Genomic DNA, 14,557 nt, shown 5'->3' with positions numbered 1-14,557 from the left:
TGTAGCAATTACAAAGAAATATGGAAAGACTCAATTCTCAAAATGCTTATTTGTTTGGAGAAAATAGTCATGAACACCAAGACAACAAAAGTTAAAGAAAATCATTGATTTAATTTACTGGAGTTGCTTATGTGGTACTGGCTCCTATGGAAGCAAAAAGATATCAGTATTGTGAAGAAAGCTGTGCCAAATGTTTGAAGAAAGACTAAGTGAATTCTATAAAAGGGCGTTTTTTAAAATTCAAGTCTAACCTCCCACTCAACGTCAAAATTCCTTTTACCACTCATTCAGTCTCTGCTTAAAGTATCCTATGTCAAAAAATCCTCAAAAGGGCTTCCCTGGTGGCGCAGTGGTTGAGAGTCCGCCTGCTGATGCAGGGGACACAGGTTCGTGCCCCGGTCCGGGAAGATCCCACATGCCGCGGAGCGGCTGGGCCCGTGAGCCATGGCTACTGAACCTGAGCGTCCAGAGCCTGTGCTCCGCAACGGGAGAGGCCACAACAGTGAGAGGCCCACGTACAGAAAAAATAAAAAAAAAATAAAAAAAAATAAAAAATCCTCAAAAGTAGTCCATGCCATTAGTTAAGAACAACTCTGTTAAAGTTCTTCCTTATGTTAAGCTAAAATATAATTTCCTATCATTTTCACTGGTCAACTTGTCCTAGTTCTGTCCCTTGGAGCAATAGTTTAGACAATTTTCATTTACTATTATGATCCTCCCCCCTCTTAAATCTTCTCAAGAACTAAACCTCTCAATTCCTCAAATGGTTTCTACACCATTATTCTAATTATTCTTCTCTGAAGAAATTCCAGTTTCTCAGTGTGCCTCTTAGAATCAAATACCCTGACTGAACACAAAATTCCAGAACTGATCTGACTAGTGCTTTTATCTCCTTTGTTTGGGTCACCATGAGCACAGAACAGACTAGTTGCTAGGCGGTATACAATTCATTGTCAATTTAGTGGCACTGTTCAGACCATAAGTAATTTATGTTTTAAGGCATTTAAGAGTTTAAAGAGTGTAAAGGAGAAAGATCACTGTGGACTGAGGAACTGAGGACATTTTCAACAACAAAAGTAGACTGTAAGCTGGGAAAGGAAGAATACTTTTTTTTTTTTTTTGCGGTACGCGGGCCTCTCACTGTTGTGGCCTCTCCCGTTGCGGAGCACAGGCTCCGGACGCGCAGGTTCAGCGGCCATGGCTCACAGGCCCAGCCGCTCCGCGGCATGTGGGATCTTCCCAGACTGGGGCACGAACCTGTGTCCCCTGCAGAGGCAGGCAGACTCTCAACCACTGCGCCACCAGAGAAGCCCAAGAATACATTTTTGATAAGCAGAAAACATGAAAAGACTATTTCAAAGAGTATAAATGTGGAACACTGCCAAGGCAGGAATGAGTCAAGTTAGTGCTAATAAGGATAGGCAAGAACATAGGACCAAAAGGAGGACTGGAGTCAGACTATTGAGAGCCCTTAACCTGCAGGGAATAGGCATGATTAAAGGGTTAGACCAAGAAACTGACTTCTTGATTGAGATATCTGGAGATAATTAAATCAATACCAGTTTGCCAAATTCTACATCAGGTTAAATACTGTTTGAAATTTTTTTTCTAAATTGAGGTATAATTTACAATGTTGTGTTAGTTACAAGTGTACAGCAAAGTGATTCAGTTATAATATATATGTATTCTTTTTCAGATCTCTTTTCCATTATAGGTTATTATGAGATATTGAGTATACTTTCCCATGCTATACAATAGGTCCTTGTTGTTTATTTATTTTATATATAGTAGTGTGTATATGTTAATCCCAAATTCCTAATTTATCTCTCTCCCCCAATCCCCTTTGGTAACCATAAATTGTTTTCTATGTCTGTGAGTCTATTTGTTTTGTAAGTTCATTTGTATCATTTTTTTAGATTCCACAAATAAGTGATATCATATAGTATTTGTCTTTCTCTGATTTACTTCACTTAATATGATAATCTCTAGGTCCATCCATGCTGCAAATGCCATTATTTCATTCTTTTTCATGGCTGAGTAATATTCCATATTCTGTGTGTGTGTGTGTGTGTGTGTGCGTGCATGTGTGTGTGTATACATATATATCTCACACCTTCTTTATCCATTCATCTGTCGATGGACATTTAGGTTGCTTCCATGTCTTGACAATTGTAAATAGTGCTGCTATGAACACTGGGGTGCATGTATCTCTTTGAATTAGAGTTTTCTCCAGACATACGCCCAGGAGTGGGATTGCAGGATCATATGGTAACTCTATTTTTAGTTTTTTTAAGGAACCTCCATACTGTTTTCCACAGTGGCTGCACCAATTTACATTTCCAGCAACAATGTAGGAGGGTTTCCTTTTCTCCACACCTTTTCCAGCATTTATTGTTTGTGGACTCTTTAATGATGGCCATTCTGACTAGTGGGAGTTGATACATCATTGCCGGTTCTTTTTTTTTTTGATTGATTGATTGATTTCTATTTTTGGCTGCGTTGGGCCTTTGTTGCTGCATGTGGGCTTCTCTCTAGTTGTGGCGAGCGGGGGTTACTCTTCATTGTGGTGCACGGGCTTCTTATTGCGGTGGCTCCTCTTGTTGCAGAGCATGGGCTCTAGGCATGCAGGCCTCAGTAGTTGTGCCTCGATGGCTCTAGGCATGCAGGCCTCAGTAGTTGTGCCTTGTAGCTCACAGGCTTAGTTGTTCCGCGGCATGTAGGATCTTCCTGGACCAGGGCTTGAACCCGTGTCCCCTGAATTGGCAGGTGGATCCTCAACCACTGCGCCACCAGGGAAGCCCTATCATTGTAGTTTTGATTTGCATTTCTCTGATAATTAGCAATGCTGAGCATCTTTTCATGTGCCTATTTTCCACCTGTATAGCTTCTTTGGAGAAATATCTGTTTAGGTCTTCTGCCCATTTTCTGATTGGGTTGTTTGGTTTTTTGTTATTGAGTTGTATGCGCTGTTTGTATAATTTGGAAATTAAGGTATTGTCAGTCACATCGTTTGCAAATATTTTCTCCCATTCTGTGGGTTTTCTTTTCATTTTGTTTATGGTTTCCTTTGCTGTGCAAAAGCTTTTAAGTTTAATTAGGTCCCATTTGTTGTTTACTTTTATTTCCATTACTCTAGAGAAAAATATTGCCGCAATTTATGTCAAAGAGTCTTCTGCCTATGTTCTCCTCTAAGAGTTTTATAGTATCAGTCTTACATTTAGGTCTTTAATCCATTTTGAGTTTATTTTTCTATACGGTGTTAAAGAATGTTCGAATTTCATTCTTTTACATGTAGCTGTCCAGTTTTCCCAGCACCACTTATTGAAGAGACTGTCTTTTCTCCATTGTATATTTTTGCCTCCTTTGTTGTAGATTAATTGACCATAGGTGTGTGAGCTTATTTCTGGGCTTTCTATCCTGTTCCATTGATCTATATGTCTGTTTTCGTGCCAGTACCATACTGTTTTGATTACTGTAGCTCTGTAGTATAGCCTGAAGTCAGGGAGCATGATTCCTCCAGCTCTGTTCTTCTTTCTCAAAATTGTTTTGGTTATTTGGGGTCTTTTCTGTCTCCATACAAATTTTAAGGTTTTTTTGTTCTAGTTCTGTGACAACTGCCATTGGTAATTTGATAGGGATTGCATTGAATCTGTAGATTGCCTTGGGTAGTATGGTCATTTTAAGAATATTGATTCTTCCAATCCAAGAACACAGTATGTCTTTGACTACATGGAAAAAGTTTCTAATTCAATTCTACTCCAAGATGAACTGAAATTGAGTTGTTATATAATGTCATTACACAGGTTTCTTTCTGAATATAAACAACATTCCTAACTGCCAAAATATAATACAAGGAATGTCACTTTAAAAAGATATATTTTTCAGCTCAGTGCTTTGTGATGACCTAGAGGGGTGGGATAGGGAGGAAGGGAGGGAGGCTCTAGAGGGAGGGGATATGGGGACATATGTATGCATATGGCTGATTCACTTTCTTGTACAACAAAAACTAACACAGTATTGTGAAGCAATTATACTCCAATAAAGATCCATTAAAAATAATAATAATAAATAACAAAAAAATTTTTAAATAAAAAGATTTATTTTGATCCATTTCTGTAAGTTTCCCCAGCATGAATACCTTGCCATTTAACATGACTACTTCTGTACAAGGTAGCCACTTGTTTCCATAATTAATAATCTTCAGGATCTACATTCAAAAGACAATGACCTGCTGGTCTCCAATCCTCCAGGTTCAAAAGGAGAAATATGACTAATATAACATTAAAGAGAAAGAGTTTAGTTGGCTAAACAGAATTTCTAGAAAATGAAAGCTTCCTGATATTAGAACAAATGAAAACAGCAGCAGCTCCTTCTCTAAAGTTTAAATTCGATTAAATAGGAATTTCTGGTTCAATAATGCTCCTGCCTGAAGAATCTTTCATAAGGGCTACTTCTGTAATATAGTGTGGCAGTAGAGATTTAAACTGTCCAATAGACATTGCAAAACCCAACCTCTCCCAAATCCTGCTACTCAACAGCAGGGATCTAAAGGAATAAATAGATTCCCAGCTGCTGAGAGAAAATGTCTTACTAAAAGCAAAGCAAAATTCTCATTAATGAAAAATCAACCATGAAAGAAGAAAATTTCTGTGTATCTCATAATCCCTGGAAAGAGCCAAATCCATTTTGGGTTAAAGCAGATTTAACAACAGTGGAAGGGAAGAGAGGAGATCAGTTCCATTTGCCAGAAGCTGGGGGAAACGCTTAACAGAGATCACAAACAACAATGCTTCTAATCCACAGAGCCAAAAGAAACATGAACTCTACCCAGTAAAAGGTGCCAGGAAAAGGTTCTTGTGGATAAATTCTCTCACTCACAACGAAGCCACCTTATTCCACCTAGCTCAACACAGATATGATAGGCTGTAACTTGAATTTCCCAAGATCAAATTCAATGGGTAATCCAAACCCTGCTTTTTCTGATCAGATAATCTCTAAAATCACAGTCCCTGCATTCATTCAAAACCAGCATTGAGCTTCTACTACGTCAGGCACCCGGAATACAAAAACCATTAAGAAACAGTCTCTACCCTCATGGAGCTTAGTCCATGCACCTTGCCTCATCTTAAACCCCAAAGCTCTCGCCTTAAAATATTTTCTTAGGTGGGTCAGTGGAAAAGCAATAAAGGACTTCACCTTCAGTTACTGTGATAGAAGTAAATAAATAAATCATACTTCTTATGCTCTGCTCCGAAAGGAGAGAAGCCGACACACCTTTCCAAGTCGAATATGAGCACATTCTTAGCCTAGAACCCACAGGAGGAGCAGGGGACAAAGACAAGCAATAGATGGGTGCAAGCCAAGAAATACGCTGGAAGAAGGGATGTGACAGCTGTACCACTACACGTTCAAAGCGTGATTAAAAAGAACCTGCTACTGAGCCGACTGAGGTTTTACGGTGCAGGGAGAAGGAAGAAAAGAATAGGGGGCTGCCCGCTATGAACAGACACCAACTATCCACGGTCCCTAGCTCGTCCACTCTCGTTAGAGGAGAGCACCAGACACTGTTTAATAGGATCTGGGCCTGCCAGCCAACAACACTGTCACATGGCCACCGGAACGGAGAGCTAACAGTCCCTCACAGGAGCATGAGGAAAAACAAGAGAGAATGGAAAGAACTCTTTAAATGTTCAAAAATGAGTTAACATAATGGTTCCCCGAGGCACGGATGGGACGTAAAGTTTGGAAAAGGTGGTAACCCGACGCCCACTGGAAGCCCGTGGAGACCCCAGGGCGACGTCCGCCCTTGCACCCCGGTCCGCGCACTCACCGCGCACACAGAGCAACGACATGGCCGAGGCGCCGGCGAGCCTCCGCCGCGTCCCAGCCCTGCCGCCGCGCCGGGCCGCTCCCTCTTTCCTCTCAGCAGGTGCAGCAGCTGTTGCCGCTATCGACCCCACGGGTCTCGCCGCTCCTCATGGTCCCCTTCGCAGGCAGCCTCCCGCCGCTCCCTCGGACCCGCTCCAATCTTCACCGTCTGAGCGGGCTCCCGATAGTGGTGAGTACCGGCCGGCAGGCGGGAGACTGGGCGCGGCACCGCGGCGCCATCGCTGAGAGGCAAGAGCTACCGGGACACCCTCCCCTCACTCCAGCCGGGATCCAGGAGAGCGCCGGGACAGAGCCAACCCGTTGCGCCCCGCCTCCCAGCCAATCAACTCACGCCCAGTCCGCCGACCCCGCCCCTTCACGGGTACGTAGGAGGTGGGGTCCCCTTCCGCTTTTCTTAGTGAAAGAATGAAGGCAGCTCCGCACGCTAACTAGGCTTACTGCAGAGAGGGGCGGGCTTCCCCGACACCAGTGTGGGGCGGGAATTGAAGCCTTCTGCCCCTCTCACGTGGGCGGGGCTTCCACCCAAGAACAGATTCTTTTCATTGAGAATTTCTATCGGACTTCCTTCTGAGTCTATCCCTTGCAGCTTACTGTAACAATTTAAAAAGATCGTACCACACTTTGCTGTATACCTGAAACTAACATAATATTGTAAATCAACTATACTTCAATTTTTAAAAATGGACGTTAACAAGAAAAAAAAGCTTTTGTAACTTTGTATGGTGATGGATGGTAACTAGACTTATTGTGGTGATCATTTTGCAGTGTATACAAATATCAAATCATTATGTTGTACACCTGAAACTAATATAATGTTATATGTCAACTATACCTCAATAAAGAATGGGCTACTGTGCTTCCCTGGTGGCGCAGTGCTTAAGGATCTGCCTGCCAATGCAGGGGACACGGGTTCGAGCCCTGGCCCGGGAAGATCACACATGCCACGGAGCAACTAAGCCCCTGCACCGCAACTACTGAGCCTGCGCTCTAGAGCCCCGGAGCCACAACTACTGAGCCCACGTGCCACAGCTACTGAAGCCTGCACACCTAGAGCCCACGCACCACAAGGAAGAGTAGCCCCGGCTCACCGCAGCTAGAGAAAGCCCACGTGCAGCAACGAAGACCCAAAGCAGCCAAAGATAAAAATAATAATAATAAATAAATAAAAATTTTTCAAAGAATGGGCTATAGTTAATTTTTTTTAAATAATAATAAACTTTAAACAAATACCTCACCCTCCTTAAAAAAAAAAAAAAAGACAGCCTAAAGGAAGCTGTCTGGAGACCTCATTTCTCATCTAGACCTTTTTTCATGGTCTCCATTGTATTTCCAATGTCTGAATATAGTATATAATATATAGTGCCTAGTGTATAGTAATCAGTCCGTAAATGTTTGGGAGTTCTTTTTGTTTGTTTTTTTTTTGCGGTACGCGGGCCTCTCACTGCTGTGGCCTCTCCCGCTGCGGAGCACAGGCTCCGGACGCGCAGGCCCAGAGGCCATGGCTCACAGGCCCAGCCGCTCTGCAGCACGTGGGAACCTCCCGGACCGGGGCACGAACCCGTGTCCCCTGCATCGGCAGGCGGACTCTCAACCACTGCGCCACCAGGGAAGCCCCGTAAATATTTATTGAATGAAGGATGGAGAGAAGATAGCCATTTTAAACTGAGGACTTCTGGCACGATGATGTACATATATGCGAGGAAGTGAAAAAGACCAGAGCAGAAAACAGGAATGCACATAATATCATGTACAGATCCAACACCTCATCCACCCCAAAATTTGGATTTAATTGGTTTGCGGTAGAGCTCAGGCATCCTACCTTTTAAAAGCTCCCCAGATTATTCTAATGCGATGCCAGGGTTGAGCACCATTAGACTAGGTACTTTCTAAGTTCTCATTAGATCAGCTCAAGTTTCCATGTTTGCAAGCCCTTGGCCCAGTTGGATTCTGCCTGTCAGACCCAGGGAGGGTCTATATTAATGTAACGCCGTCTTTGCCCTCCAAAAACAAGCCTAGTTAGCATATGACTCCTCTCACTGGAATATAGCATTTGGAGAGAGTGACACTCCAAATGATATAAGTAGGAGCCTGGAGAACGCCTATGCAGTGTTTGTCCAAATTCGGAGAAATACCCTGAGAAAGATTTTGAGCAGGGCAGCCGAGCCAAGCTAGTTAACGAAGATGCCTGACCCTAAAAACAATGGGCATTCTCTGGGCTGCTGGAGGTTGAAATATCTAGCTATTTAGCCCAGCTGTCCTAACCTCAAGAGCAAGGGACTAAAAAGGTGTTAAACTTCTGCATTCTGGAACTAAGAATGGAGACAACAAAAAACAAACCTCTTATGGAACCAGGGATTCTCCTAGGGGATGCAGAGGCCATCCAAGAAAGGATGGAAAGTCAACCTCACTTGGAAACAGTATAGAGTAGTGGGAAACAACCTAATAAAATTGTGAAGAGCATGAACTTTGAAACCAATCAGATTCACCTGGTATATTACCTATTGTCATGTAACAAATTACCCAAGAATTTAGTGCTTTAAAACAACATTTATTATCTCACACTTTCTGAACAACAAGGTCCTACTGTATAGCACAGAGAACTATATTCAATAGCCTATGATAAACCCTAATGGAAAAGAATATTTTAAAAAAGAATGTATATGTATGTATAACTGAATCACTTTGCTGTACAACAGTCATTAACACAACACTGTAAATCAATTATAGTTCAATAAAAAAAATTTTTTTTAATTTAAAAAAAATTTTTAGCTTTTTTTTTTTTTTTTTTAGTGCTCGAGATATATATACCATGTTGACTTCAAAAAGTCTGTACATACACCATGATCAAGTGGGGTTTATTCCAGGAATGCAAGGGTTCTTCAATATACGCAAATCAATCAACGTGATACACCATATTAACAAATTGAAGGAGAAAAACCATATGATAATCTCAATAGATGCAGAGAAAGCTTTCGACAAAATTCAACACCCATTTATGATAAAAACCCTGCAGAAAGTAGGCATAGAGGGAACTTTCCTCAACATAATAAAGGCCATATATGACAAACCCACAGCCAGCATCGTCCTCAATGGTGTAAAACTGAAACCATTTCCACTAAGATCAGGAACAAGACAAGGTTGCCCACTCTCACCACTCTTATTCAACATAGTTTTGGAAGTTTTAGCCACAGCAATCAGAGAAGAAAAGGAAATAAAAGGAATCCAAATCGGAAAAGAAGAAGTAAAGCTGTCACTGTTTGCAGATGACATGATACTATATATAGAGAATCCTAAAGATGCTACCAGAAAACTACTAGAGCTAATCAATGAATTTGGTAAAGTAGCAGGATACAAAATTAATGCACAGAAATCTCTGGCATTCCTATACACTAATGATGAAAAATCTGAAAGTGAAATCAAGGAAACACTCCCATTTACCACTGCAACAAAAGAATAAAATATCTAGGAATAAACCTACCTAAGGAGACAAAGGACCTGTATGCAGAAAATTATAAGACACTGATGAAAGAAATTAAAGATGATACAAATAGATGGAGAGATGTACCATGTTCTTGGATTGGAAGAATCAACATTGTGAAAATGACTCTACTACCCAAAGCAATCTACAGATTCAATGCAATTCCTATCAAACTACCACTGGCATTTTTCACGGAACTAGAATAAAAAATTTCACAATTTGTGTGGAAACACAAAAGACCCCGAATAGCCAAAGCAATCTTTTTTTTTTTTTTTTTTTTTTTTTTTTGCGGTACGCGGGCCTCTCACTGTCGTGGCCTCTCCCGTTGCGGAGCACAGGCTCCGGATGCGCAGGCTCAGCGGCCATGGCTCACGGGCCCAGCCACTCCGCGGTATGTGGGATCTTCCCGGACCAGGGCACGAACCCCTGTCCCCTGCATCGGCAGGCGGACTCTCAACCACTGCGCCACCACGGAAGCCCCAAAGCAATCTTGAGAACGAAAAATGGAGCTGGAGGAATCAGGCTCCCTAACTTCAGACTATACTACAAAGCTACAGTAATCAAGACAGTATGGTACTGTCACAAAAACAGAAAGATAGATCAATGGAACAGGAGAGAAAGCCCAGAGATAAACCCACGCACATACGGTCACCTTATCTTTGATAAAGGAGGCAGGAATGTACAGTGGAGAAAGGACAGACTCTTCAATAAGTGGTGCTGGGAAAACTGGACAGGGACATGTAAAAGTATGAGATTAGATCACTCCCTAACACCATACACAAAAATAAGCTCAAAATGGATTAAAGACCTAAATGTAAGTCCAGACACTATCAAACTCTTAGAGGAAAACATGGGCAGAACACTCTATGACATAAATCACAGAAAGATCCTTTTTGACCCACCTCCTAGAGAAACGGAAATAAAAACAAAAATAAACAAATGGGACCTAATGAAACTTGAAAGCTTTGGCACAGCAAAGGAAACCATAAACAAGACCAAAAGACAACCCTCAGAATGGGAGAAAATATTTGCAAATGAAGCAACTGACAAAGGATTAATCTCCAAAATTTATAAGCAGCTCATTCAGCTCAATAACAAAAAAAACAAACAACCCAATCCAAAAATGGGCAGAAGACCTAAATAGACATTTCTCCACAGAAGATATACAGACTGCCAACAAACACATGAAAGGATGCTCAACATCTTTACTCATTAGAGAAATGCAAATCAAAACTACAATGAGATATCATCTCACACCAGTCAGAATGGCCATCATCAAAAAATCTAGAACCAATAAATGCTGGAGAGGGTGTGGAAAAAAGGGAACCCTCTTGCACTGCTGGTGGGAATGTGAATTGGTACAGCCACTATGGAGAACGGTATGGAGGTTCCTTAAAAAACTACAAATAGAACTACCATATGACCCAGCAATCCCACTACTGGGCATATACCCTGAGAAAACCATAATTCAAAAAGAGTCATGTACCAAAATGTTCATAGCAGCCCTATTTACAATAGCCCGGAGACAGAAACAACCTAAGCGTCCATCATCCAATGAATGGATAAAGAAGATGTGGCACATATATACAATGGAATATTACTCAGCCATAGAAAGAAACAAAATTGAGCTATTTGTAATGCGGTGGATGGACCTAGAGTCTGTCATACAGAGTGAAGTAAGTCAGAAAGAGAAGACAAATACTGTATGCTGACACATATATATGGAATTTAAGAAAAAAAATGTCATGAAGAACATAGGGGTAAGACAGGAATAAAGACACAGACCTACTAGAGAATGGACTTGAGGATATGGGGAGGGGGAAGGGTAAGCTGGGACAAAGCGAAAGAGAGGCATGGACATATATACAGTACCAAAGGTAAGATAGATAGATAGTGGGAAGCAGCCGCATAGCACAGGGAGATCAGCTCGGTGCTTTGTGACCGCCTGGAGGGGTGGGATAAGGAGGGTGGGAGGGAGATGCAAAAGGGAGGGGATATGGGAACATATGTATATGTATAACTGATTAAATTTGTTATAAAGCAGAAGGAAAAATAAAGAAAAAAAAAAGTCTGTACAAGTGGGCTTCCCTGGTGGCGCAGTGGTTGAGAGTCCGCCTGCCGGTGCAGGGGACACGGGTTCGTGCCCCGGTCCGGGAAGATCCCGCATGCTGCGAAGTGGCTGGGCCCGTGAGCCATGGCCGCTGAGCCTGCGCGTCCGGAGCCTGTGCTCCGCAATGGGAGAGGCCATAACAGTGAGAGGCCAGCGTACCGCAAAAAAAAAAAAAAAAAAAAAAAAAAGTCTGTACAAGCATGTTTCCCATCAGCAACCTGGGAGTGATATACTCATATGTACTCTGTAACACTGAACAGTAACATTTAAAAAATCTTTGTCAATTAAAGAAATTATTTCAATATTATCTCAGTTTCTATGGGTCAGGAATCTGGGTATGGCTTAATTAGATGCTCTGGTTCAAGGTTTCTTACAGACTGCAAGCAAAGTTTCAGCCTGACTGCAAAAGGATCCATTTCCAATCTCACTCATATGATTGTTGGCAGGTCTCAACTTCTCCCGGGCTCTTAAACTGAGAGCCTCAGTTCCTTCTTGGCTATTGGGTGCTCTAAGTTCCTTGTCATGTGGACCTCTCCAACATGGCAGCTTGCTTCCTCAAAGCATGCAAGGTGAGAAGGCAGTAAAGTCTACTAACAAGAGGGAAGTCACAATCTTCTGTAACCTAATTACAGAAGTGCCGTCTCCTCATTTTTGCTGTATTCTATTCATCAGAAGCAAGTCACACTCAAGAAAAGGGAATTCCACAGGACATGAATACCACCAGGAGGCAGGATCATTGGGGGGGCCATCTTAGAAATCTGCCTATCACACCTGGGTTTGAGTTACCTTGGTACTTGTTACCTTGGGCAAGCTACGTGACCTCTATTTCCCAGGAAATAATAACAGTATCTACTTCATAAGAGGGTTTTGAGGTTTAAATGAGGAAATGCATTTAAATTACCTGGTACAGGGGCTTCCCTGGTGGCGCGGCGGTTGGGAGTCTGCCTGCCGATGCAGGGGACACGGGTTTGTGCCCTGGTCTGGGAGGATCCCACGTGCCGCAGAGCAGCTGGGCCCGTGAGCCATGGCCACTGAGCCTGTGCGTCCGGAGCCTGTGCTCCGCAGCAGGAGAGGCCACAACAGTGAGAGGCCCATGTACCGCAAAAAAAAAAATTACCTGGTACACCCTAAATGCCCAATACATGTTCATTACTACTTAGGTTGTGGACATGAGGGGGGAATGCAGCTGGGAGGTGAAAAGACACTAAGCAGAGCAAGAGTCAGTGTCTGAAGGTTGTGATGTAGGCTCTGAGGCACCCGAGTTTCCCAGTTAAAAGTTCAGAGAAAGAAAGCACTAAGGTCCTCTGCTGTCTAGGCACTTGACCAGGACCAGTTATAATCATCAGCAAGGTAAGGATATCTTCAGAAGCAACTCAAACAGGGATAAAAAACCAGAGCCTTCTTGTCCTACTGTCTTCATTAGTTTTTCCAGTACACTACTTGAAAGTTCTTCAGCATTTGAGTGGAATTCATACTTAGATTTAGCTGGCAGGTAGCTGACAGCTAAGACTCTTTGAGATCCAGGAAATGAGGAGGAAGGAGAGAGAGATCAAAGAAAGTAAGTAATAAAGGAAACTCAAAAATCTCAAGACAATAAAGCCAAAATACCCAGGGTTGGCATTGCTGCTGTCTTTTTGGAAACTCTCAGGCAGAAGGAGCAGAACCCTGTTGCAGGGGAACCCTCTACTGACTTTATGACCATCTTTAAGTCATGCTCCAAGGCTATTAAAAGTTTGCCCTTCTTGGGGCTTCCCTGGTGGCGCAGTGGTTGAGAGTCCGCCTGCCGATGCAGGGGATACGGGTTCGTGCCCCGGTCTGGGAGGATCCCACATGCCGCGGAGCGGCTGGGCCCGTGAGCCATGGCCGCTGAGCCTGCGCGTCCGGAGCCTGTGCTCTGCAACGGGAGGGGCCACAACAGTGGGAGGCCCGCGTACCATAAAAAAAAAAAAAAAAAAAAAAAAAAAAAAAAAAAAAAGTTTGCCCTTCTTGCAAGTTCCATATCTTTTGGGAAATATTTCCCAATGTCTTCACAGAGAAATTTAATATAAATAACTCAATTCAGGACTTCCCTGGTGGTCCAGTGGTTAAGACTCTGCACTCCCACTGCAGGGGGCACGGGGTTTGATCCCTGGTTGGGGAACTAAGATCCCATATGCCACAGAGTGCAGCCAAAAATAAATAAATAATAAATAAATAAATAACTCGTTTCAACAAATATTTATTAAATACCTTTTAAGTCAGGCATAGAGAGATGATACAAAAGTAACACATCATAGTTCCTATCCTTGAATAGTTTATAAGGTGATAGGAAAGATCTATGAGAGATAATAAGAAGGAACTAAACTAGGGCAGTAAATATGGAACTGAGGGGGAAGGAAAGGGACAATCCCCCTAACACTTCCCTCGTGTTAAGGAGCCAAAAGTGATATAACTTGGCACACAATGCCTATGAATATAGTAGAGAATATCCTCTCTTTTGTAGCCAACAACAACTAGGTGAGAAGGCAAAGGAGAGAGTTTTAAAGTCAGATTGGGGAATTCCTCGGCGGTCCAGTACTTAGGATTCCGTACTTTCACTGCCTTGGGCCCGGTTCAATCCCTGGTCAGGGAACTATGATCCCACAAGCCGCAGGGTGCAACCAAAACATAAATAAATTAAAATAAAGTCAGATTGCCTAGGAAGATGATGATGCTACAGTTAATGTAGTTTTGGGAAGAAAGATGTGTTTCCTTTGGACACGTATATTAAGATTGAGATTGCCTGGGATAACCTTCAGATATACCCATTAGACAGTAATGCATAACTGACCCTAAGAGAGCAGTCCAGGCTAGAGATAGAGATTTCAATCAATAAAGGTATAACTATTTTAATCCCTATTTTGTTGATAAAGAAAATGAGGCAAAGCCAGAATGCAAACCCAGCTGTATCTCTCACCAGAGCTCAAGAAGTTAGCCATAATGCTATATCATCTTTCAAGTACTAGAGGAATTGAGAAGAAGCTATGGAAGGAATCAAGATAGGCTTCACAAGGGAAGTAGCATATGGAGGAGATGGATCTCAAACTATAGATAGCACTGGA

The 14,557-nt window shown here is 42.5% G+C and overlaps 1 protein-coding gene across 3 annotated transcripts in view; it reads right to left on the bottom strand.

The window, feature by feature from the left end:
- UNC13B (unc-13 homolog B) overlaps nucleotides 1-14,557 on the bottom strand; it is a 231,715-nt gene that overhangs the window by 212,024 nt on the left and 5,134 nt on the right. For 2 of the 3 annotated variants that reach the window (XM_081237787.1, XM_081237784.1), the window contains exon 1: nucleotides 5,831-6,149. The exons of the other annotated variant lie outside the window; for it this stretch is intronic. In XM_081237787.1, the coding sequence (XP_081093913.1) occupies nucleotides 5,831-5,852 (22 nt within the window). In that variant the 5' untranslated portion in view covers nucleotides 5,853-6,149. Of the gene's footprint in view, nucleotides 1-5,830; nucleotides 6,150-14,557 lie in introns of those variants that run through there. 3 annotated transcript variants of the gene reach the window in all.

Source organism: Mesoplodon bidens (genome assembly GCF_964165515.1).
Source record: "Mesoplodon bidens genome assembly, chromosome: 6".
In the NCBI taxonomy this organism is placed as follows: domain Eukaryota; kingdom Metazoa; phylum Chordata; class Mammalia; order Artiodactyla; family Ziphiidae; genus Mesoplodon; species Mesoplodon bidens.
The sequence above is the reverse complement of the archived record's forward strand: the minus strand, read 5'-3'. Positions and strand labels throughout refer to the sequence as shown.